Raw genomic sequence first — 25,801 nt, 5'->3', positions numbered from 1 at the left:
AATGACACCACAATTACACTGGATAAGACTTCTTGCCAGTCCTCGATTAACACGGTCTACGACTTTTCTTCTTTCGTGGTAGATAACGTTGAGTTCTTGGGAGGCTCGCTAAACCAATCAGTCAGATTAACTTAGCCGAGCTTTATTTCTCTGATTGAAACTATGGGATTGTCTAGGATATACCGTCTAGACCTTGAACTGGTTTCCTGAATATACGGTTAACTGTTGAGAAGCTGGTCTCAAATGTGACTACGTGGACCAAAGCTCGTGTTGGTCAATATACAAATACCTGGTGAGAACGCTGGTCTCACAAATAACAACAAATGACAAATAAAAAAACAATGACAAATAACAACAATGACCAAAGCTCGTGTTGGTCAGTATACAAATACCTGGTGAGAACGCTGGTCTCACAAATAACAACAATGACAAATTGACAATAAAATGACCAAACTCGTGTTGGTCAGTATACAAATACCTGTGAGAACGCTGGTCTCACAAATAACAACGGTGACCAAAGCTCGTGTTGGTCAGTAACACTACGTGGTGAGAACGGTCTCACAAAACTGGGTTTCTATCGCGAGAAACTTACGTAATCTCAAGGGAAACACTTTCCCTGCACTTGCCTGGACAGTTCTTACAAAGGAAATGGGCTTTGTAAGCAGCAATTTGTTCAGACTGAAGCTTCTTAGGTGAGAGTTCAATTTGCTCAAGTGGGGAGTTCTTGAATGCAACAAGTGGGAGATCTATTTTTTGGGGGAGAATGGGCTCTCCTTATATACATTTTGTGTGGGAATATTATGTAAGTAAAAAGGTGATGTAATGACTTCAGAATGTGAGAAGAATATTCCAAAAACTGGAGCAGAATGTTCTAGCAGGTGCAAAAGAACATTCCAGAATATTCATGGTGGGATAATGACATCATTCTGAGTCACTATGAGTCACTATGAGTCATATGAGTCATTGGAATGTTCTAGCAAATTCCATGGAACATGACATCATTATGACATCACTATGATATCATATCTTTCAACCAAAATACCTGCAGGAGTGTAGGTGAAGTCCTATGACATCATTATGACATCATACCCTGTAGGTACAATTTTATGAAGCATCTGATTAGTCAGAGCATCCTAATAGAAAAGTAAAGTAAAGAAACACTAGAGAAAACAACTCAGAAATAATGGAACAAATAATAGTACACAATACGCGGGCTTTTTAGATAGGTTTTTTGTTAGGCTTTGAACTTTTCTCTATGGGTTTCTCTAGCCAAAGTGAATAAGCCAAATGAAAGGCAATACATTAACCTTCATTTTGCTTCTCATATCAACTAGGTCATTATGTGATTCCCATCTCACATATGACTTTTCTTCAAAACATGGTGGATTCATGAATCGCTGAGGGAAAACTGAAACTATTGGACCAAGGTTTGATACCAAGGTATGGGTTGACTAGTCTGAGGACTAAGCTAACAGACTTTGTCTTTTAGGGGGATACCTAGTAGTCATGTCCATGCATGATTCCCAAATCATGCAGGACATCCGCGGGGCAGTGAAATCACAACTGTCCCCAGTTGTGTGCTCAATCATGCATAATAGTGGTGAATACATAAATATGAAATGGGATATGGGCACCAAATGTGGGTAAGGAAGAAGCTGTCAAGTACCTTGTCAAAATATATAGATTTTGGCTCCATGATCATGTAAGCTTATCTTCTGATAAGGTCCATGCTCACAGATCTTTTTTCTTGGCAGTCATATTTCTCTAAGTTCATGCAAACATAAGTACTATATGATGCATGTCCATAGAATATGGGTGGGTGGGATGGGTTGAAATAAGTCAATCACTTTCTATGACTGACTCATCTTCTGTTGATACATTGGCACTTGACAGGCATATGTCATCATCTTCCTCTTCAAGGGGATCTGCTAGTGATGGTAATAATGATAAATCTCTAGAGATATATGGTACGAGTCTAAATGCAGCTACACCACGTTTAGATAAGACACCATTCATTTCTCTTAAGACATAAGATCCACCCTTGGTTTGTCTTTCTACAACAAAAGGGCCTAGATAACGGGGTTTGGTTTTGCGATTGAGTTCTTTCTCAATCCTTGTATTGCGTACAAGGACTAAGTCTCCTTTTTGGAAAGCTTCGCGATGCATTCGTAGACGAAACTTGTGTTCAAATTGAGCTTTAGACTTGAACCGGGCCTTTTTCAAGGTCTTTGCAGCACGGTCTAAGTCTTCCTGCCGCCTTTCAATCTGGCGGATACGTAGGGATAAGAAATCTGCTGGATTCATATTAGCATGGAATCCTTCTACCATGAAGGTTGCTTCTGTTAAGGTCAAATGGTAGAACGGGATGAACTCCATGTAACAAATAGAAGGGGGACCATCCAGTCACACGACTGGTGGTTATGTTTTCTGCAAACAATGCCTGCCTTACTTTCTCAGGCCATTTTGCAATATTCTTTCCACAACTTTTTACTATAGCTTCTCTGATATTGAAATGCCCTCTTTCAACAACTCCATTAGCTTGGGAATTGTAAGGGGAAATCTGGACATGGGGAATATCAACACGCATGAGGAGTTGTTCAAATGCTCCTCTAACTTCGGGTCCATTGTCAGTCACTACTTGACCAATGGCTCCATATCTGCAATACAAATCTTCCCAGAAAAACTTTGCCATAGCTTTAGCAGATGGGTTTCGTAATGCTCTTCCTTCAACATAGCGGGATAAATCGTCCCTAGCGAGTACAAGATTTTTGTGGCCTGCAGCTGAAGGCATCTTCATAATATCCACATAGATCTTGACAAATATAGTCGCAGGGGTAGAAACAGTAATGGGGATGTGCATTTTCTTTACACTTCTTACTTGACAATCATGACAAGACTGTACATGATGTTTAACGTCCGTGTACAAATGAGGCCAATAAAAACGGTAACGAATGGTCTCAAAAGTTGCTTGAACACCTTGTGTCCTAGTTCTTCATGAGCTTTATGAAGAATTGCAGCTCTCTTGTCAGCATCAAATACTACAAGTAGAGGGGGTCGTCCAACTAATCTTTTAAACATCTGGTCACCACGGACAAAGTACTGAGTGGCCCGGGTAACAAATTTCTTACGCTGGGCAGTCTTTTCAAAATTAGGTGGTTCCAAGGTGGTGAGAAATTTATATATTTCTCTTAGGGTCTTCTCTTGACTAGTTGTTGAGGCTAAGACGGATGGTAGACAAGTGGGTTCATAGGAATACATAGGAATGGATAGTGAACGCGGTCGGTAGTCTTCCTGAGAGATTCCTGCAAAGAGAGCTATATCATCTAGCCAGGAGTCTTCATCAGGTTCTATTTCTTCATTTCTGCTAAAGGTCTCCTAGATAATGCATCAGGACCTTTAAAACGTGTGGCAGGAACATGAACAAGGGTGAAATCGAATAGGAGTATTCCTTGAATCCAACGGTTAATGGTTGCATTAGGTTGCAAATCAGGTTCGTTAAGCATTCCCTTGATGTATTTTGCATCAACTTCCACAATTAGAGTCTGTACTCCAATAATGTGAAGCCTGAAATGCCTAAGGGCACGGAAAAGTCCATAGAGTTCTAGTTTTGGTTGGGAGTACCTTGACTCTGTATCTCCCATGGGTAGAGATCCATACCTGGCTGGTCTTCTTCTTCCTTCATCATCCAATTGGGACAATATAATTCCTACAGCCACAAAACTAGAATCCACTGACAAAATCACTGGGGTTGGCTGAAGTATAATCTATACTTCTCATTGCTGGGGCAGAACATATTCTCTCTTTCAACTTTTCAAATGCTTCATCTTGTTCATCACCCCAAACAAAGGGTTCATCTTTCTTCCATAGTCGGGTAATAGATCTTGCTAGTTCTGAGAAACCTAAAATCCAAATACGAACTGTTCCACAAAGGCCCATGAAGCCTCTTGCTTCTTGACTGTGGTAGGAATAGGCCAATTGAGGATCTTTGACACCTTTTCGTGTCAGGTAATCTTCCTTCTGGTGTACATCTTTGTCCTACTATTAGGACATCAGGCAAACATAGCTGTATTTTGGTAGCAGAAAATGTTGCTCCCACATCTTTTATGCGGTGCATTATTCTATGCACGTCAATAGCATGTTCCCAGATAAATCTTCTGATCCCAGGGTTTCTTCTAACACCTCGGGATCTCCTTCTTCGTCAGGATAAGTAGACTTAGGTCCTTTGACCGGTAAGTCATCAATAAAAACATTGGCTACACGAGGATTTCATCTTGCAATACAAAACTAGTGCACTTCTGAAATTCCGCAGGAGCATTGGTGTATCCCATAGGTAATGCAGTTAACCTTAGCAATCCTAAGGGTGTAAGGAAAGCTGTTAATCTCTGCTGTCTGGGTGCATTTTCCTAGCATCAAATCCCCAGAACAATCAAAAACAGTATACATTGACGGCCAGCAAATGGACTCTACAAAGTCATCTACAATCGGGATTAGGCCTGCATCTCGAATAGAAATTTTGTTAAGTGGTTGAAGGTCCATGAACAAGTCGGAGTTTTGCCATTCTTTTTATACACAAAACCAGCGTGAACGATCGGGCTGATTGACTTGGCTCGTAGACTCCTGCATTAATCTTGGTTTCGTAACAAATCAATCACCTGTTCCTCTAATTACCAGGTGGAATGAAGGATATATTTTGTATTCCCATGGAAACATGAGGGCTGGTTGGGATAATATAGGTGGTGGAAATATGATTCCTTGAGGAGTCCTCGGTCAGTCCTCCTTCTCAAAATGCTATTGCATCTTTGTTTAAAGTGCATTCTATAGTTGAAACAGTTTTGACCTCCTCGGGCCACAAGAAAAGCCGCCGAGTTATATTAAGACTCCTTCATACGCTCAATGGTCAATCTACCATTTAGGTATTGAACTCAGGTGTGGATGTGGTGTCCAAGGGAAATCATGGTCTTCAAAGGATCATGGGGAAAAACTTGCCTCAAGACGCGAGGGCATCTTGAGGGAAAGTACCGGAAACGGGCTTAACTTTCTTGTCAACTCGTTTATCATTGTAAGGATTGGGTTATAAGATGGGTCTGAAAGGGTGGGATGGTTCATAATTTAAATATAAATCATCTTCATCAAAGTCCAGGAATCATCATCTATTTTCCCGGTCTGAACTTGGATTGTTCCCAATCAGAATCAACAGATATATCATCAAACAGCTCCTCGAGGCATGTTTGACGTTCTTCTTGGGTACCGCACTTTCAAACAATATTCTTCAATTGTTTGATCATCATTCTCTAAGTCTTCAGGATACACAAGCTTAGGTACATCACTAGAACTTCAGTGATATTGTCACTGAACATTGCTAGACAAAATATACTATCACTTGATTGCCTTAAAAACTTAGGCTCAACATAGGGATAATCACATGTTGCATTATGAACTATGCTAACACAGGCTACCCATACTTGACATAGTGTAGAGACAAGGAAATGGTGTTCTGGGTTCTCGAACCCTGAACTTTTGGGATACAAATACACAAAGGCAAAGGCCAATAGTTGAAACATAAACAAACTCGAAACAAAAAATGCAAAACGCGGAATACAAATACAAACAAGGCACAAATACACGGGGAAACAAATAAAAAATTGAATGGACACAAGGCAAGATTTGAAACACGAGACTCGAAGCTCGAAACAAAAAACCTGAAGCTCGGAGCTATAAAATACACTTGGAAAAACATAAGCCAATTTTTTGTGAGTTTTAAACGGTAAAAAACTCGAGAAACAAATAAAATCAAACCGAAAATATAAATACAAAAATAATAAAATCAATCGGGCCAGAAATGGGCTTTCGATCCCTGAACGATGACGTCAGCACGCTATCGTTGAGGATACGAGAGTCATTTACCTCGAGATTAGGGTAAGAAAGAAGATATGGGACTCCAAGGTCCCTGTTCATCGTTGTTGCTGTCGGAGTCATCGTCGATCTCGTCGTCGTCGAAACACGCGCAAATACGAAGCTGCGACGCATTAGAAATAGTCGAAGAACGAAAAGGACGATAAGCAACTATATATAGACGGACTCGTCGAATTTCGAGCGCACAGTCCCGCGCTCGAGCATATTTGATAACTTTGAACTCATCTTGTTCATCGAGCACATGCTCTTCGACAAGCGAGTGCACGAGTGTCCGGATCGGGATAAGGCAGGAGCAGGGCCGCTTGGATCGAGGATGCAAGGTCATGCTCCCCGTGAAATTCGGCTACTGCTGTAAGAGTATTTAAATAATTAGTTTCGTCGAGGGTAAAAAACGGGTTGATAGGAGGATGATCAGCTTGGTAGAATGTTGGGGGTACATGGGTGCCTATGCGCTGATTGGGGTCGCATGTGAGAACGCTCGGACGTCGAAGTCCCTCGTGCACATGCGAGGCGAAAGACTGTCCTCGAGCTTGGCAATAAGCGCACGGCTATGAGCTCGGTGATCGAGAAGGTCCCGAGCTCGATCATCCCAGTCACGCTCGGACCTAGGTCCAGGAGACGGGAACGGCTCAGTAACTTCTTTGACGGAACGTTTTACTGCCAAAAATTTGGCATCCCAGTCAGTAGCACAAAGGTTGTCCTGGCAATCACAGTAGGCCAGGTATTCATCAGCAACTTCGACGAGCATTCGAGGATGCTCATCACATATAGCAGGTAGGTCTGTTGCAAAGTAGTCGAGTAGATATTGGTGGCTATCCGGCACCGGCAAAACAGTTGTCGTGCGGACGACTTCGTCCGCACGACTAGGCACATAGGGTGGCGGCGGACTATCAGGGTTAGGGCTGGTAGGTACAGGACTCTTAGGAGGGGGCACAGTGTCAGGTGACCCGAGAAAACGGACGCGTTCAATTGATGGTAAGTAATGTGGTCCGTGCAAGATAGAGGTAACGTGGATGACGCGACGGGCATCAGCCCACAGCTCGTCACTGGGTGGGCTGGCCGTTGAACGCACATAAGACTCAGCATAAGGTTTTGGCAGATAGAGTCCAGTTCCATAGAGGAAGAGGGAGACGCAGTGCGCCAATCCTCAGGGTTAGGTGAGGGTGTAGGTACAGGAGATATAGTAAAGGGATTGGAGTAAGGGAGAGAGTGAGAGGCGCTATCAAACTAGAAGGGGTAGAGTAGATGATTGGAGAGCCGGCTAAGACATTAGTAGCCGCTAAGAGCTGAGGAGACGGAGTCTGAAAAACATTGGTCGCCGTTGAAAACTGAGGAGACGGCGATGGCAAGATGTTGGTCGCCGTTGGGAACTGAGGTGACGGCGACGGTAAGACATTGGTGGCCCTCATCACCTGGGCAGACGGCGACGGCAAGACTTTGGTCGCTGTCAGGACCTGGGCAGGTGAAGGCGGCATTGAGAGCATACCGGCGGCCTTGGAAACAGAAGGAGACGGCGTTGGAAAGACGTTAGTGGCCGCCAGGATCTGAGCAGAGGGGAATGGTGTTGGCAGAACAGAAAAGGCACTTGGGACCTGGAGGCAAGGCGATTGTAGGACATTGAGGCCCTTCAGGACCTGAGCAGACTGCTCCAGGTCACTGCCGGCGCCATTAAGAGACACTGGGGATTGGGGAGAGAAGAGAGGGTTAGGTCCCAAGGTGGGAGTTGATGCAGGAGTGGCGGGAGCACACAGTACCTCGTGCGCCACTGGAAATACACTAGGGGTAGGCGAAACAATGGAGGCTGGGTCCGGGACATGATGGAGAGAGGTGTTATGCTCTAAGGTGTCGCGCAAAACACGCGTTAGTTGTTGTTCAAAGAGGGAGGGGTCATACAACACACCTTCTCCCAACATACTCACTCCATCTCCAACAGTGGCGCCACTTCCTCCAACTCCGGCGTCATCCGGATATGTGGGCTTGAGGGAGTCGCCAGTAAGTGCACGTCCCTCCCATCCAGCCTCGGCATTCGCCGGCGGAACGGGAGAGAAACAAGGAGACGGCAAGAAGAACTTAGAGGTGGGAGAGGCTGTGTTAGGACAAAGTTGCAGAGTCAACAAATCGTTGTTTTGAGATTTTGGACTCAGCCGGTAACTTCCGGCGGAGCCCAAAATGGCAGTTAGGGATTCGGCAACGTTTTGCATGCCAGTCACGTGGATTTCCAAATTGGGCGCAACAGGCGGCAGCAACAATTCTGAGAGCAAAGGTGGGGGGTTATCTTTTGTGCCCCGGTTTCTGGGGTTATTTATACCATAGGGAGTAGGTATAAAATCAAATTGAGGGCCTAGTACATTGACATCATGGGTGATGTCATATTTTTCTCGAACTTTCTGGTTGTTGGTAGAACTTTGATTATGTAATCCCAAAACATCGGCCAAAAATGCAAAATTCTCATTATTTAGGGAATTTCCCATTAATTCAGCCATGCTAAGTAAAGATAAGTCTGTATCATTTAATTCTGGCTCATTATCAATGGCCATTTCATCTCCAAAAATTAGGTAACTGCTAGGGAGTCTTGAACCATACCAAGTTGATGGTTCAAATACCCACTCGGGATTAATACCATCAGGGGTACATAGCAATTCATGTGTAATGTGAAGATTATGCGGGTCTTTAAATATGAGCCATGTTCCATCTTGTCTTTCATCAATGCTAACATAGTTCCCGCGTTGCCACGGTCTTCCTAATAGCAAATTGAAGGGTACATGGTCACTTACATAAAGATTTGCTTTGGTTTGGACTGCTCCACAAGTAAGTGGAACATTCTCAACTAAGCCTTGTAATTTTCCTTCGCCTCCATTAGCATCGTTCATAGAGATGCTTCTTCCTATGTCAATGGGGCGGTTAATCTGAGCTTTCCAAACTTGTCGGCTCACTATATTGAGCTGACTTCCAGTATCAATTATAGCATTGATGGGTTCTCCATCACAATACATTGTCATCCTGATCAATAAGCCACGGGTCTTGCTCCAAATCGAGTGAGCTTGGGCTTTTTCTATAACAACTGGCTTTGGCTTTATAGCATTGGCTAAAATTCCTGACAACTCACGGGATGATCCAAGAATTTCACCAACTTCTAAAGAGATTGGAGTCCTAAGGACTGACTCCAAAACTTTTTCAGGTTTAGCACGCACTGCTAAATCGGAGATACGACGATGTGTAATCTTTTGATTAGGACTCGTGTTTTCCTTTTCACCAGGGTCTGCTTTCTTTTTGTCTTCCTTAGCCAAACTTGGCTTAGGAAGTGGCACATCTTCCATGATTATGTCATCATTATTTTCATCATAATCTGGATTAATACGAGCTTTCTGCTTATCAATATTAGCCCTTTCACTCCTTGTTAGTGGTCCGGGTCTTTCTTTGATAATGGGTTCCTTCTTTGATGCAGGAGCTGGCTTTGATCGCGGGGCAGTCATAGGTTTATTCCCTATCACATTTTCCTTTCCCTTTGATCCAGTCTCCTGATCACGTACATTTTTCTTGGTAGGGGGAAAGACTCTGTCAAAGCGTTCTCGTCTAGCTTTGGCAGCGGTCTTTATGGTTCTTTCTGCTGGATATACGTAATAGTCTTCTTCGTCACTTTCATCGCCATATGCAGGGATCATAAATGCATCATTGTCGCTATCACTTTCTTCATCTTCTTCCTCATCACTAGAGATATCATCAACTCTAGTTCTCCTGCTCCTTATCACATTGCTAGTCAAAGACTCCCGATTGACCTTATCGGGTCTAATAGCAACAAAGTGTGACATGGGAGCTGCTTCCCTATTAAGTGCTTCAATGACTGTTTCCTCCGGCATACGTCTGACTGCATTCCCATTAGGGTGTTGAATTTGTCTCTTTTCATTCCTCTTGATCCTTCCTTCAGCTTCTAGCTTGGCAAGGTGAGGGCAAATGGGGAGAGTATGTCCTATCTCTCCACATCCAAAACAAATCCTATTCTGAAATGGTGTTCCTTGTGGTTGGTAAAATCTGGAACCAGGTTGGGGTTGAGGTCTCCTTTGACCATATCCTCTTCCACCACCATTACTGGGAGTAGCATTCAATTTAGAACCTTGTAAGTCAGGAGACATTCCTGCACCAGCTCTGGGAGGGGGTGGAGAAATAATCTGCATGACTCTTGGGTCTAACTTAGTAACACGATAATACAAAAGAGCATACTGAGGATCCTCAAGTGACATGATATTGAGCTGCTTGATCAGATCCTCAATCTCATCACGTGGTTCCGTACATATAGCTTCCTTGTTAGCCTTGGCTTTCTTGGAGGTTTCCATAGGAGTTGTTGTGCCAGAATGTCTGTCCTTATGTCTAGGAGTTTCTTTAGCAACATGTCGCTTCTTCGAACCTTTCTTAGTAGATTTGCGAGGTTTAATCTCTGCCTCATCATCTGAATCAGATGACTCCTCGCTGGAAGTCAAGGATGATTCAGTAGAGTCAGAGTCCTCGGAGTCTGAAGATGAGAGATCAGTCTCTTCCTCGGAGATAAGCAGATCTGAATCGAAACGGTCCCTGTGAAGTAGCTTCTCTGCAGCTGAGATAACTTTATCCACGCCAAATGCCTTGGATAAATCCTTGTCAGGTTCCTTAGCCATAAGTCTACTTTCAATCTTAGCACGCAAATTCTTATAAATTCCTTTCCAAAAATAACCTGCATACTCATCTGCTGAAATCTTCTTTGCAGTTTGAAGCCAACCTGCAATCCTAATAAATCCTCGTACATACTTCTTCCATGCCGCTAGAGTGGGAATACGTTGTCCCCTCATAGCCTTAACATAGGAGAGTAAATCCTTTCTTTTATAACGCTTTGTGTCCAAATCAGCGTCATAATACTTTAGAATGTCTGCCTTGAGAGCATTCCAATCGGCTTTCTCATATGAGTCCAGTCCTTCAATGAACTCGGTGACATGACGTGAAGTATACTGGGTAATAGTTTCACATCTGTCCTTGTCAGTGGTGACTTGGTTATAGTCACATAACTTTTCATAATGCTTGACAAACTTTTTGACTTCTGTAAAGTCTCCTTTAAACTTCTTGGGAGCTGCCTTACTCCCGGGGATAGGCATAGTAAGAATAGAGTGTGTCATCATAGGCAGTGTTGATGGTGACATAGTTAACTGTGTGGTTAAGATAGATGCTGGGGAAAATGTCGTGGACAATTTGGTTACCTGGTGTGTTGGATTCTGAATGGTTACGTTTGGATAGTACTCTGAATACGAGTAGTTTCAATAAGAAATCAAGAAGAAGCCTCCCTCGCGGTTGGGCTCCAGTGATGTCTTAATAACCGAGGGTCTTATATAAATACGTGTAAGAATGTAATGACACCACAATTACACTGGATAAGACTTCTTGCCAGTCCTCGATTAACACGGTCTACGACTTTTCTTCTTTCGTGGTAGATAACGTGTGAGTTCTTGGGAGGCTCGCTAAACCAATCAGTCAGATTAACTTAGCCGGAGCTTTATTATCTCTGATTGAAACTATGGGATTGTCTAGGATATACCGTCTAGACACTTGAACTGGTTTCCTGAATATACGGTTAACTGTTGAGAAGCTGGTCTCAAATGTGACTACGTGGACCAAAGCTCGTGTTGGTCAATATGCAAATACCTGGTGAGAACGCTGGTCTCACAAATAACAACAATGACAAATAAAAAAAACAATGACAAATAACAGCAATGACCAAAGCTCGTGTTGGTCAGTATACAAATACCTGGTGAGAACGCTGGTCTCACAAATAACAACAATGACAAATAAAAAAAACAATGACAAATAACAGCAATGACCAAAGCTCGTGTTGGTCAGTATACAAATACCTGGTGAGAACGCTGGTCTCACAAATAACAACGGTGACCAAAGCTCGTGTTGGTCAGTAAACACTACGTGGTGAGAACACTGGTCTCACAAAACTGGGTTTCTATCGCGAGAAACTTATGTAATCTCAAGGGAAACACTTTCCCTGCACTTGTCTGGACAGTTCTTACAAAGGAAATGGGCTTTGTAAGCAGCAATTTGTTCAGACTGAAGCTTCTTAGGTGAGAGTTCAATTTGCTCAAGTGGGAGTTCTTGAATGCAACAAGTGGGAGATCTATTTTTTTGGGGGAGAATGGGCTCTCCTTATATACATTTTGTGTGGGAATATTATGTAAGTAAAAAGGTGATGTAATGACTTCAGAATGTGGGAAGAATATTCCAAAAACTGGAGCAGAATGTTCTAGCAGGTGCAAAAGAACATTCCAGAATATTCATGGTGGGATAATGACATCATTCTGAGTCACTATGAGTCACTATGAGTCATTATGAGTCATTGGAATGTTCTAGCAAATTCCATGGAACATGACATCATTATGACATCACTATGATATCATATCTTTCAACCAAAATACCTGCAGGAGTGTAGGTGAAGTCCTATGACATCATTATGACATCATACCCTGTAGGTACAATTTTATGAAGCATCTGATTAGTCAGAGCATCCTAATAGAAAAGCAAAGTAAAGAAACACTAGAGAAAACAACTCAGAAATAATGGAACAAATAATAGTACACAATACGCGGGGCTTTTTAGATAGGTTTTTGTTAGGCTTTGAACTTTTCTCTATGGGTTTCTCTAGCCAAAGTGAATAAGCCAAATGAAAGGCAATACATTAACCTTCATTTTGCTTCTCATATCAACTAGGTCATTATGTGATTCCCATCTCACATATGACTTTTCTTCAAAACATGGTGGATTCATGAATCGCTGAGGGAAAACTGAAACTATTGGACCAAGGTTTGATACCAAGGTATGGGTTGACTAGTCTGAGGACTAAGCTAACAGACTTTGTCTTTTAGGGGGATACCTAGTAGTCATGTCCATGCATGATTCCCAAATCATGCAGGACACCGCCCCGCCACTCCTATATATGGTATCTTAATCTATCTTGACAATCTATTACACGATCAATATCTGCTCTACAATATACAATCCCAGATGCTTCACTGATTGAAGATACTGTTAATGCTACTTTTGACATTGCGCCATGCAAGTTCCAGTTGCAATGTGCACATGCACAATTAGATCGGAAAGATGTCATTACCATTGCTCCAACAGGCACGGGCAAAACTCTAATGTTCTGGATCCCCCTCCTGTTCAATAATAACGGGATTGTAATCCTCATTACCACACTCAATGGGCTTGGCGACCAAAATATCAAGGAGTTGCAGCAGCTAGGTATCTCAGCAGTCAATGTAACTGGCGCAAATGCAACAGATGACATGATTCAAGGTATGTTAAGTCTTGTTCACTATTATTGCAATCATTCTGAGCTATGGAGCAGGAACCAAGAGCCGTAGATATCAAGTAATTATCGCGAGCCCCGAGATTATTCTCAGTGACCAGTGTTTCAATGATCTATGGAGAATGAGGGACTTCACGGTGCACCTGTTTAATGTCACCGTCAACGAGGGGCACTGTATCAGTCAATGGGGAAAGGACTTTCGCCCCAAATATGTATAGTCAGCTTGGAAGACTTCACTGGCTCCTTCCATCGCATGTACCATTTCATATCATTTCAGCAACCCTACCAGCACACATCCTGAAAGACGTCATGGTATCCCTGAATATGTGGGACAAGAACACCTGCATGATCCAACTTTTGAATGACCGACAGAACATACAGGTTGCTGTTGTTGAGATGCTCCATTCAGCAAATAGCTTCCACGACATCAACCGTATCCTTCACTTACTGCAAGGAATACATCCCCCAAAGTTCATGATATTCTGTAACTCAAGACAAGACACACAGAGAATGACCAAGTACCTCCACAGTCAGCTGCAACCAGAACTCCAACTAAAATTGTTTGGTTTCACTCCGGAATGATGCAGGAATTCAGAACTGACATGATGGCGAAGTTGCGCAGCGGTGAATTATGGGGGATGTGTTGTACAGATGCTGCAGGAATGGTCAGTTTGTTCTGTCTCGCTGGTCTTAGCTCAACCATACATGTTAACAGGGTCTGGACATTTGGGATGTCGAGTTAGTTGTCCAATGGGGATATATACACAGTCTCTGTACCTTGATGCAAAGGTTGGGCCATGCTGCTCGAGATCCCTCCATTGAGGCAAGCAGTATTTATTTTGTTGAAAAAGATTATAAGAGGAAGGGGAAAGGGAAAAGGGCAAATGGGAAATGGAATTCAAGAGCCCAACAAGATTCCCCAAAGAAGGCAGCACGTCTGGAAGGAGTTGTGAAGAGAAGTAATCATGATGACAAGAGCAGTGATAGCAGTGGTGAATCAGATGGTGAAATCAATGATACTCTTGCAGCGTCTTGTAGGAATACTGGGGTTGTCACATCCACGAGTTCTGGAAAATCCTGCCATTGTCTACTGGTCTGGACATAGATGAATTTAAGGTAGCAGCCATGGAAGTTTTCATTGAGGCTGGAAACTGAACAATTTGTAGATGCAGAATTGCAGACGAGTATTTTGGGAATAATCTGATCGGTGAATCATTCTATTCTGATGCGGTAGTCGTTGACTTGACACCTATAATATAAGAGAACAATAATGACTCAGATGTCTGCTGTAAAAGATGCAAGAAGCGCACAACGAGGCCGCGCTTCTGCTGTGATGTTTGCACTCCACACGTGTTCCTACTTTTCTACACCTCACCTCCAGCAAAGCCCAAGCGAAAATGGAAAACGATGCTTCCTGCTTATAAAATGGATACAAGAGACTATGCACTACAGACTGACCTCAAGACCTGGCGCCAGAAGATACTTGTTGATTTGGGGATCAATGATCCATTTTTCAGTCCTGCTCTTATTCTTCTGGATCCAATCTTAATGCACATCATTGATCTCTCCCTTCACTCAAAGCTATCCAATGTTGCTTCCCTCCAAGACTTAACAGACTGGTGCTATGCCAATGAGTATGGTAGAAATATCTTGGATTTGGTCCGCAAGCATTATCCCCTGCTGACAGCTGTGCAACCACCTCAGCCTAACATGTTCATTAATATGTCCAATGTGGTGTCACTCTCAACAGCATCAAATCTGCTTAATCCATCGGCCCACTCTGCAAATATTCCTAAGAAACCACGCAAAGTAACTGTGTGTTCTAAATGCAAGCAATCCGGCCATAATGGTATGTCCATTGTTCTGTTCTGCAACCTACCAAATTAAAGTTGAGTCTTTCTTAACAGCGAGGAACCATCTTTGCCCAATGCGCGCAGGTCCTTCTAACACCAACCTCAATCAAGAAAACATTCTCCCTAGCGGCGCTACTTGTGTCAATAATCAATGACGTCCTCTGCCCCCACTAAATCCACTTCTCCATCACAGTCCATTAGCGCTTCCTTGCCTTGTACCAACATAGTCATCCCTGTACCAATCTCATCCTCCACTTGATGGTCAGCATGTCTTCTGGCTGTAAATATATGTGGTGAGTGCCTTCATACTTCATCACACAGTTTTTGCAAAGTTTTTGTCATGTTCGGTGGCACATGTTTTATGGTGCACTGTTTGACATGGCATTCCCGGTAGAGTTCAATCAGAGGGGATTTGTTGATGATGTGTTGGATCGTATGATTTGATCCTTTCCCTGCAAAATGACCTATTTTCTTGTCATGTTGCCCTTCAGTTTACTGATAGAAACATTGTACCTTGTATACAGATTATTCCGTTCTACCAGCCAATCCACGGGTCAAAATTTGAAGGCCCTTCTGGTTGATTTGCAAAGCCAATTCAGTTGGATTAGTTGTCTGTAGGTATTGTATTTTCTGGTCAATGTGTAACACATTGACAGAAACATGCACTGTAGGTCCTCGGGATAAATGTACCCGCATCTGTACCATAAAGCGAGCTGTATGATATGCATATTTGTGCTTTTTTGTTGCTTTGAATATGTAGATCCACAACAAGAAAGAGGCCTTGACTCGTCCGATATCACCACTGTTCATCGCATGACAGAGATTGACATAGAGTAGTTCATCACGGTTGGGCAACACCTGGTTTTCGAATCGCTGATCACGCTCTTGTCTAGGTCGTTGACACAGGTTCATAAGTGTTGTTGTATTGGCAACAAACTCGTTGACTATGTACTCTGACATCTCGACAATCAACTCCCATGATGGCGCACATTTTGCGAACACTTCGAGTGAGTCCCATGTGCTGTTTATTGTTTGAGCCTCCACTAGCCAACAATCTAATATTGACGCCCAGAGATCGTGATGCAGAATGTCATGCATCCATCGAAACCCTGGCTTCAATGCGAACTTTCCAGTCTCACGGGGCCTCAAGACACCAACATGCTGCCAAAGGCTATTGATGTCCGTTCAACCAGCTTGTGGTTGGATCCATGTATGCCATAGTGCATCGGCACACACCATTTTGAAGTGAAAGAGACCAGGAACAAACACAACGTGCTGAAAGCAGTGTTTAGGTGTGTCCTCAATATGTCGTGATTTGATGATCGTGTCTAATTGTTCCTTGGTTAAAAGGTCTCCATGGACAAGGAGGACATGCTCAGACATATCAACATCATACTGTGGATCAAATCCAACCTCTTCACACTCCCCAATTCTGCCTTGTCTCAAAAGGGTGTCCATAACCTTGATATTTCCATCAGTTGTTGACTGTTTGATGGGCATTGCTTGGCAAGGTACTTGTCTTGTCTTGTGCAGTGGGATGGCATTGATAACAACCAGATCGTCATGGTGATGTTTTAGGAAGTCGAAATACTTGCCGTGGTTGAGCAGGATGTCACGAACATGCCAGGCAAAGTTCTCCTCGCATGGAGATAGATGTTTCCCTGGTGGGATTGTCCCATAAGAGTTTTCTTGATGAAAAATGCGCAGATCCTTTGTGGTGAGTTTCCCGGCAGCCAGGGATGCTCTAACTAGGCCGCTTGATTCATTCTGCCATATCTCATGTGAGCACTGAAGGACCACAGGGTTATTAATACCATACAAAGGTATTGTGGTTGCAGAAGTCAAACTAATGAATTGGGACTGGTGCTCGATTGTGGGCTGTGCAGTCTTGAAATCGATGTCAAAGTTGTCATAGGCAAGTGCTGTTGTCAATGTCCATACGGCTTGTTTGATTTGAGCATTCGCTTCTTTTGACAAGGATCTTACAGCTGCTGCAATGGATTGTGTGCTGATGGAGATACTGGTGTGTGCGAGTGCCTCTATCACTCTTTGCGGGGTGCCAGTTGAGTGCAAAAATAGACTGAAGATGCACTGGAGTGTGTTGCAGCGCTCATTTGAGCTCTGTGCAAAGATGCATGCACATATCACAGTTTTCTTCAGTCAATCAGGTGAGTACTATGTCTTATTGTCTGAGAAGTGTCACAAACTATGATCATTAATGCTGTATTCCGTTCTTCAGCTCGTCGTTGCCGTTCTGTACTTTTGGATTGTTTTCATCGTCACGCTTCCTCTTATTCAAATTATCAATCATGGTGGAATTGTTAAGACCGTACTCAAGTAGTATAAGATCCGAAGGGCTTCGGCCTCAGCTCGTGCGCTGTGCCCCTTTCCCGAGTCTTGCCCCTTATTTCAGAGAGCTAAAGTATCGTGTCTAGTGAGACGGATAAGTATTGTAACGGATAAGTCTTGTATTGCAACGGATCCGTTAAGACTTCCGGATATCGAATGTATAGAGTAACGGCTAATCCGGATCGGATCCGGACTAGAAACTACGGGTGAGGACTGTCCGAATGACAGAGGCGGATATGTAGACTATAGGAATCTATCCTAAGTCTCAGAGTAGACAAGAGTAGTGTACTCAAGTCCGGACGGATAACAGGGGGACTTAGAGTCCAGACGGAATGAGTGCAATCTAAGATGATATTCAACTGATCTACTACAGCGCATATACAAAGGTTTATATACTACGGATGGCTAACGGAATGATCAATAAGCAAAGGTGCGAGGCTATGAACGAAAGTATAAGCAAAGTCTAAGTGGAGCGTATTGGTAAGTCGGATGGATCACAAATCATGAACCGGGAATGAAGTACAAGTAAAAGCGGATTTGTAAGTGTAGCGGATCAGTAAGCAAAGCGGAAGTAAAGGATAACCGGTATAACCGGTGTACAGGAATACCGAAAGGAGATGAACGATAGTTAGAGTTATATGAACAGGAAATGAAATAAGAATCAAAGCGGATCTGTGGACCGGACGACGGATATGTTCATTGGATCTGGATCGGATCTGTAACCGGATATATGGTATATGACAGGAATCATCCCCTCCAAACTTGCCTAAGTCCATCTCTTCATCCTTGTGCCTGTCCTCCTCATATTCTCGCAGCATATCTTCTATGTCCACCACTGAAAAATTCCGCCTTCACCCTGGGTTCACATCCAGAAGTGCGAGTAACATTTTAAACATATTTGGCGTGATCTTTTGATTTTCAGTGCGAGTTTGTGGATGAATGAGTCTTCAAGTTGCGTAGATGTCGTTTTTGTTGCTTTGAAATGCAATCTGTTGCACTCACTCGACAGATCAACCATCTCGTCACAAAGAACCCCCGACAACTACTTCAAACGCCTAGCCAAAGACAACCTCGCAGCATCCAGTGGACAAGAAAAGAAGATGGCAGATTTCAGCTGCATGTTGCCACAGTGACTCCTTTATTAGTTGATAGTTTCACTGTGGTGTTGATATTATTGCTTTTGTAAGGTCCAACAGCGATATTTCATTTTCAAGCATAAGCTGAAGGACACTGTTCATAGCATTAACTGGAGGAATGGCAGGCATCCTGAAAGGGGAGGGGGGGTACAGCTAACATCTCATTGTCTCATAGGGATACTATTTTAAATGTGTCGCTGTGTGCTCTATTACAAGTTCAATGTGTTTGTGTATGTATTACGAAAGGACATGACCATATATGGGAGCGGCGGGGTGGGAGGCGCTCGTTGCTGACTCATACTTAGATCTGAATATTTTAGGTGAGACAAACAGTGTTCAACTTTCGCGCCACAACAAGTTTTGCCAGTCGCTTGTGGGGAGTTGTCCTCCAAAATTTCGGCTATAGTATGATGACTAATGTATGGTTTTATTTGTATTGTGGCTCTAGGATGAGAGGACTTCTCCCGCGGGTGGCTGGGTAGGAGTCTGTGTTTTTAGTTACCTTCACTAAACATTAAGTGACATAAGCGGGAAAGAGCAACCAGTGATTTTCCTGATGTCATAATGGTCATTGGTGTGCTTCAAGGATAAGTGCTTGATTGAATGGGAGGAACATGATCAGGGTGCCAGTCACATGTCAGTGGTGTGCGTCACTGCACACTTGTAGATGTGAAGACAAGGAAGATACTGATGAAACTAACACATCATGTCTTGATGGAATGACCATCTGTGATCGAAGGATATTCCGCCAGGCATGATGGCCAGTATATGTACTAGTCTGATGACTCTGATCAGTCCATCGCTGTTTTTGTGTGTTGATGCACGATGCGATCACAGCACGTGTGTTGGAGTATGATGTTTGGCATACTGCGCACTATATATGTTCGATTGCTATTGAAGCAACTCCCTTCTAATATGCAAGGGTAGTGATAGCGCGAAGGACTAATAACCTATAGCGACCTAAGACCAAAAACCGATGAGTAGCGCTATAGCGATCAGCAACAAGTGAGTTCCGACAGAGAAACGTGCATATAAGTGAGATGCGCTATGCAAGTTGTTTTATGCGATAGCGTTATGCAACGTCCGACTAGCAACAGCAAGAAGAAATCAAAAGGAGCGAAAGCGAGGAGTAAGGTAAGACAGTGCAAGTGAAATGCCCGATAGCGACTAGATTATAGCTCGACTACCGATAGTGATCCCGACATTGTGAAAGTCAAACTTAAGAGGGAACTTTAGTGATGTGCACTTAAAGCAAGTCAAGTGACACGTGATCAAAGAGATTGGCAAGAGCGGAATCAATTGCACCAAGACTAGGATATAGTGACTAAAGTGACTCCGACACCAGCAAAGGTCCGGGGAAGGGAAGTACTGTACTGTATGTGCGACGGGTCATTTTATCATACTGTGTAAAAGTTCGGGAATCGTAGGTGAGAATAGTAGCGACACTTGCGAGGGCATGATGTAGTGACAGGTAATAAAACATGCTGCACTGCAGAACACGAGGATACATGTAATAAGACCTGCGACTGATGAGTAGCAACATTTAAGGAAAAATAATGCACCAGCGGAGGTAGGTGGACATAGGCAGGACATGGGACATCAGGGAAGTGATGTGAAAATGGTAAAGTTTTGTCAAGCTTTACCTGATTTAAAATTTGTATAATATCTATCAAAATGATATTTCACTAGAAAATGCTTTATATACCCGGAGTAAGTTGGATGAAAACTCCCACAAGCACAATCATGATAGTCTACCTGCAATTACTTGCCATTTCTCACCAAACCAGCAAATGTTGCCAACACTTGACAGCCATGACAAAGTTTGATAATGTTGGGTGGCTTCAAACAAAAGCTAATTTTTCAACCTTTGTACACACATTTTATTCCAAAAAAAATTCATTTTGTAATTAAACAAACAAGATGTAAGTACATATATACATATATAACACTACAAAAGACAGAAAATGAGTATAAGAGGGAGGAGGGTCCAAGAAGGAGGGTCCGCAAAGGAGGGTCCAGGAAGTAGGGTCCATGAAGGAGGATCCAGGAAGGAGGGTCCAAGAAGGAGGATCCATGAAGTAGGGTCCAGGAAGGATGAACCAGGAAGGAGGGACCACGAAGGAGGAGGAACCAAGGAGGAGGGACCATAAGGGAGGGACCAAGAGGGAGGGACCAAGAGGGAAGGCCAAAGAGAGTGAGAGTTTGAGATTAAGAGTGTAATTAAGTGGTGGTGGTAGCATTGAGAGAAGGAACTAGTAAGAAGACTCTAATGTTGAACTTTGAAAAAAATTCGGACTTACATAAGCATCCCATAGGGCCGAGCCTCTTGATCCCAAGTGGTCACTGGTGACCATAGGTGACCATGCAGTCGAGAAATGCTGGTACACTTGCCTATTTTCATCAGAATTATACATTTTTTGCCATATCTTATCCTTCGCTACCAATTTGCTTATCTTATATATTATTTTGTCTACTTTTCTCATTACATATAATCGCGTGAATTTTTGATCTGATCTTACCAACTACAACTACGAAAACCGTTGCCTCAGCGATTTCCTGATGGAGGACGGAATACCTAGGCGCCGGACCGGTGAAGGATCTTCAACTCAGCTGAGGGTGCAGCTGATATAATTGTTGAAGGGAGGAAAATATGAGTGCGATATGTTCGTCCCTTAGGGGAAGCGGAGAAAGCAAATATCCACTGGTCAACTCTAGGGGGAATGCGCAAAGCGCGTGATAAGGCGAAAGCGCGGGAACAAAGGCGCTATAGGCGCGCGAAGCGCGGGAAAGTCGCGCGTCGAAAAGCGGAACTGGGTGAAAGCGGTATGCGAGCGATAGTGAGATGTTAAGACGTGTACTGAGATGCTGATAAGACAACTGATGCGGATATGGCCACTAGAGCTAACTGCTACTAGGGCTTGCGATGATTTATTCAAAACATAATAAAAACTCGGAGATGGTGACTGTCTATGATGATGGTGGTCCGTGGTAATGTGTGTTGTTTTCAGTAAAAAAATGTGTAATGAAAAATGTGTACCAAGTGAAAATAAACATGGTACGATGTTGAAATAAATGATAAATGGAGAAATGCATACCTGGGAACTTGGTTGGACATGGGAAAACACAGTGGGAAGTCAGGCGCCCTATAGCGCTTAGGCGCGGGAAAATTCGCCTAAAGCGCGCGCAAGTTGCGCAAGTGTCGCCTATGTTGTGGAAGTGTCGCCTAAGTCGCGCGCGTCGTGCAAACGTCGCGTTTATCGTGCAAGTGTCGTGTTACATGCATGATACTGTAGACTCGACCTATGTTGCAATATGTGCCATTGTGAGGCTACCCAGGATCGAGTCTCTACACCGGGTAGCGCGCTATGGGAGAAAAGTGGTTCCAAAGCGGATAGCTTGGGAGCTGAGTAGTGCTGGTGACTAGCGCCTTACTCTTTTCCTCTGGGCAAGGCAAAATATGCCTATGACACTCATACGCACCTAGCGCTGGTATGACCGTCACAGCGCGTCTTCTATTTTGAATTAAACTCATCGAACATAGAACCATTCCTTCTTCAGTGTTAAGACCGTAGCTCAAGGGTAGACGGATCCGAAGGGCTTGGCCTCAGCTCATGCGCTGTGCCCCTTACCCGAGTACGTGCCCTTAATTTCAGAATGAAGTCCAGATGGAATCCGACGAAGTCCGAAGGACTTCCGGAGGCTGGCTACTCTGGTTGAGTGCTGGAGGACTTCCGGATGAGCGCGGGAAACTTTCGGATGAGTATAGGAAACTCTGGAAGAGTTTCACCCGCTGCATTAGATCCGAAGGTAAGCTCCCTAGATGGAAACACATAGAAGATAGGCTGCAAGGGACAGAGTCCAAAGCAGGATAGGGTAGGAGGAGTGGTCCGAAGGACAGGACGTCCGGAGGTCCGAAGGTTGCGTCGTCCGAAGGTTGCGACGTCCGAAGGTTGCGACGTCCGAAGGTTGCGACGTCCGAAGGTTGCGACGTCCGAAGGTTACGACGTCCGGAGGACCGGAGGAGCGGACAGGATTCTAGGACAAGAGAAGAAGGGCTACAACGGACAAGGTCTGGAGTAGAAACAGACGGAGGTAGACTACACTATGGTAGAGTCAGATAGACGGGGTTTAGACAGAAGTCTCGGAAAGACAGGAAGTGCCGGAAAGGCAAAGCTTCGGCTTAGGGAGTCAATCCCTAAGCATGGATATAGATGGAAGGATAAATCCGGAGGACCGGAAGGTTGGCCTAGGGAATCCTTCCCTAGGCCTAAGGAAAGGCAATACTAAGATGGACCGAAGTCCGAGATCAAATGAGTGAAGTCTAGGATGCGAGAGAGCAAGTCTATGTTGAGCAGAATCTAAGATGATATTCGAACTGAGGAAACTTTACAGGAGTTGTACAGAGGTTTATATACTGGACGGGATCCGAGAGGATCAGTAAGCTGAAGACAAATGCTATGTACGAGCATGTGGAAACATATTGGTAAGTATGAACGGAACATAAACAAATGAACTCGGAGATGAACAAAGTACAAGGATCAATAAGCAAGACGGAAACACAGATAACCGAAGTCCGGAGTCAAGAGGATTACCATAAGGAGATAGACGCTGATTTAAGGTTTGAGCTTCGGATATGAGTATAGGTCGGATCCGGAGGTCTAGAGATATCGGATGAGGCGTCTGGATATCGGATGAGCGGATCCGGAGATCTAGGTGAAGACGAGACTAGGATATAGATCATGGATATCATCCGGTAGTCTAGGGAAGGTAAAGTCTCAGGTAGGATGAGCTCGGATCCAATGGGATCAAGGGTGGATGAAGCAGGCCTAGCTGCGGAGGTCCGAAGGTATGGATATATGGATGTACGAAGGTGTACGGATCCGAACCGATAGTGGACTGGAGGACTGCAGGCATGGATAAGGGTATGGAGTCATGGATAAGGGTATGGAGGTCCGGATGTGCATCCGGAAGGCGTGGGAACATCATCGGACGTAGGTCCAGAATACGGGATATGACATTCAGGTGAGAAACCTGTGTGCCGCCACATTGAGCGCATATAAATACTCGACAGAGCGTAATCTTTCTCCTAACTACTCTTAAACTCAAATGCCCACCATGGCACCTACTGCTCGTCACACACGCTCCAAGAGCTCGCAGCTCGCTTCTACGAGTAATCCGAGCACAGCCACTCCCATAGCTGTGCCTATTACTGGCAGTACCATACCTGCGTTAATGACGGCAACCACAACAACTCCAGTGGCGCGCGCTACCATCACAGCAATTACCCTTAGTCAGACTGACCTGAAGGAAATCGAGATCTTTGATCGCAGCAAGAACAACTTAAGCATCTGGTCCAACAAGATGAAAAACTACCTCTTCTTAAAGCACGGTGGCGGGTATATTCTTGGCCTCATCCCACGTCCGGCCCCAGCTGTTGACCCTTCCAGCGCTGGTCACTGGGACCTCAACAACCTCTGCATTATCGTGGCACTTCGTACCTGCTCTAGCCCCAAGGAACAGGTGTTCCTGCGCCCCTATGATAATGTGCATCTCGCCTGGAACACTCTTCAGTCCCAGCATGAGAAGATAGGCCCTATTGCCCAAATCTTGCTGATCCAGCATGCCCTAGCCATTCGGTATCATCGGTCCGAATGTCTTTCTACCACCAGCACTGAAATTAGTGACATGGTGAGGCACATATATGCTATCGGAATCCCAAAAGAGGATGACTTCACAACTATCATCATGCTCAATGTGATGAATGACGAGCTCACCCATGTTTGCAACCACATTGCTGACGCCCTCTCCACTAGCACTTCCACCTCGACTTACGGACCCATGAACATTTGCTCCCGCTTGGACATGGAGCAGCAGCTCATCGATGCTGATAAGAAGGGTTCTAGTGATGTGGCTATGGTTGCTGGTAAGGGGAACTGCGCCCATGAAGCTTGTCCAGGTAAAACCTGTTCTGAGTGTGGCGCTACCAGTCATTCGACTTGTTGCTCTACCTGTAAAAACTGGGGGCATGTCGCTAAGGACTGTTTTGGCAAAGGGGGGGCTATGGAAGGGAAACGTGACGAGGTACTGTCTTGCAAGCGTGCAACACGCAACACCAAGAGCTCTTCCACCACAAAACCTTCTACCAAGCCTACTACTACCGGTAAACCTGGTGGTCTACGATATGACACCGCTGGGCGTGCTTATCTGCTCAACAGTGAGACTCACGAGGCTATTTACATCGCTGCTATGTCTTCTACCTCCACACCTGAGCCTCTGCCCTCCACACCTGAGCCTCTGCCCTCCACCCAGGAGTTTGCAGGTCTCGCATACGACCCTCTCCCCTCTGCTCACATCCAGGATCTCCCTGGCTCTGATGATGAGGAGTACAACACCTTATTCATGGCGACTGACGACTTGAAGATGAGCATAGATTGGCAGACTCACACAAAACATGTCAACTTCGCCGGACTCACTTACAAAGCACCCAATCAATGCAAACGCACCATCGTGGACCCATCTCTAGTTCCCTTCTTCCTCGATAGCAGTGCCTCCATCCATATCAGTAATGCCGAGGAAGATTTCTACTCTTTGCGTCCGGTTCCTCCCTGTGCTGTCAACAGAGTTGGTTGATCATTCATCCAGGCCATTGGTATTGGGTCTATTCACCTGATCATTGCAAAAGGCATCCATCTCACACTCAAAAACATACTGTTTATCCCCGCTGCGACTGTCCATCTTATCTCCGTGTCTGCTATTTGCTCTGCTCACCAATGTATTGCGTCTTTTGATGCTTCCTCATGTTGGGTTCAGGCGCGTAGCGGTACCCGCATGCTCACTGGTACCCTCACCTCGCGCCGTCTTTATGCCTTGTCTGGTGGCCAACTCTCAGCAGACCATGCCTACCTCGCCCAACACCAGCCTAACTTGCAGTCCTGGCACCGTTGTTTGGGTCATGCTCACTATCGCGCAGTTCATGACCTCGCATGTTCTGGGAATGCTACTGGTATGCCCATTGACCTATCTACTCAACCTCCCATTTGTGATGATTGCGTTCTTGGCAAGCAGACCAAGTCTAGCATCCCGAAGGTTCAAGTAGGGGTTTGTGCGAGCAGGCATCTTGGTATTGTACATGTTGACTTGATGGAGCATCCAGATGTCATATCCGCGACAGGGCATAAGTACATTATAGACCTTATTGATGACTTTTCCTCCTACTC

General features: G+C 44.4%; 5 protein-coding genes across 5 annotated transcripts; 2 read left to right on the top strand and 3 right to left on the bottom strand.

Annotated features, from left to right (window-relative positions):
- Positions 1-14,653: 14,653 nt before the first annotated feature.
- On the top strand, positions 14,654-15,254 carry DFJ58DRAFT_721192 (uncharacterized protein; the record flags this gene model as incomplete). Its single annotated transcript, XM_041384784.1, has 2 exons — positions 14,654-15,095; positions 15,154-15,254. 2 exons carry the CDS (start codon positions 14,654-14,656, stop codon positions 15,252-15,254), a joined length of 543 nt encoding a protein of 180 aa, XP_041251049.1.
- A 148-nt stretch (positions 15,255-15,402) lies between these two features.
- On the bottom strand, positions 15,403-15,650 carry DFJ58DRAFT_649650 (uncharacterized protein; the record flags this gene model as incomplete). Its single annotated transcript, XM_041381534.1, has 2 exons — positions 15,403-15,570; positions 15,606-15,650. Coding segments are annotated over 2 exons (213 nt in total), but the record flags the coding sequence as incomplete, so codon positions are not given.
- Positions 15,651-15,765: 115 nt separating this feature from the next.
- DFJ58DRAFT_622689 (uncharacterized protein) lies at positions 15,766-15,999 on the bottom strand (the record flags this gene model as incomplete). Its single annotated transcript, XM_041381058.1, has 1 exon — positions 15,766-15,999. A coding segment is annotated over one exon (234 nt), but the record flags the coding sequence as incomplete, so codon positions are not given.
- Positions 16,000-16,284: 285 nt separating this feature from the next.
- Positions 16,285-17,354, bottom strand: DFJ58DRAFT_649230 (uncharacterized protein; the record flags this gene model as incomplete). The annotated part of the gene is made up of 2 exons (XM_041381518.1): positions 16,285-17,253; positions 17,307-17,354. Coding segments are annotated over 2 exons (1,017 nt in total), but the record flags the coding sequence as incomplete, so codon positions are not given.
- Positions 17,355-23,945: 6,591 nt separating this feature from the next.
- Positions 23,946-24,461, top strand: DFJ58DRAFT_649367 (uncharacterized protein; the record flags this gene model as incomplete). Its single annotated transcript, XM_041381525.1, has 1 exon — positions 23,946-24,461. A coding segment is annotated over one exon (516 nt), but the record flags the coding sequence as incomplete, so codon positions are not given.
- Positions 24,462-25,801: the final 1,340 nt, after the last annotated feature.

The sequence above is a fragment of the Suillus subalutaceus genome, assembly GCF_016647625.1.
Source record: "Suillus subalutaceus strain FC151 chromosome Unknown DFJ58scaffold_2, whole genome shotgun sequence".
Classification (NCBI taxonomy): Eukaryota; Fungi; Basidiomycota; class Agaricomycetes; order Boletales; family Suillaceae; genus Suillus; species Suillus subalutaceus.
The sequence above is the reverse complement of the archived record's forward strand: the minus strand, read 5'-3'. Positions and strand labels throughout refer to the sequence as shown.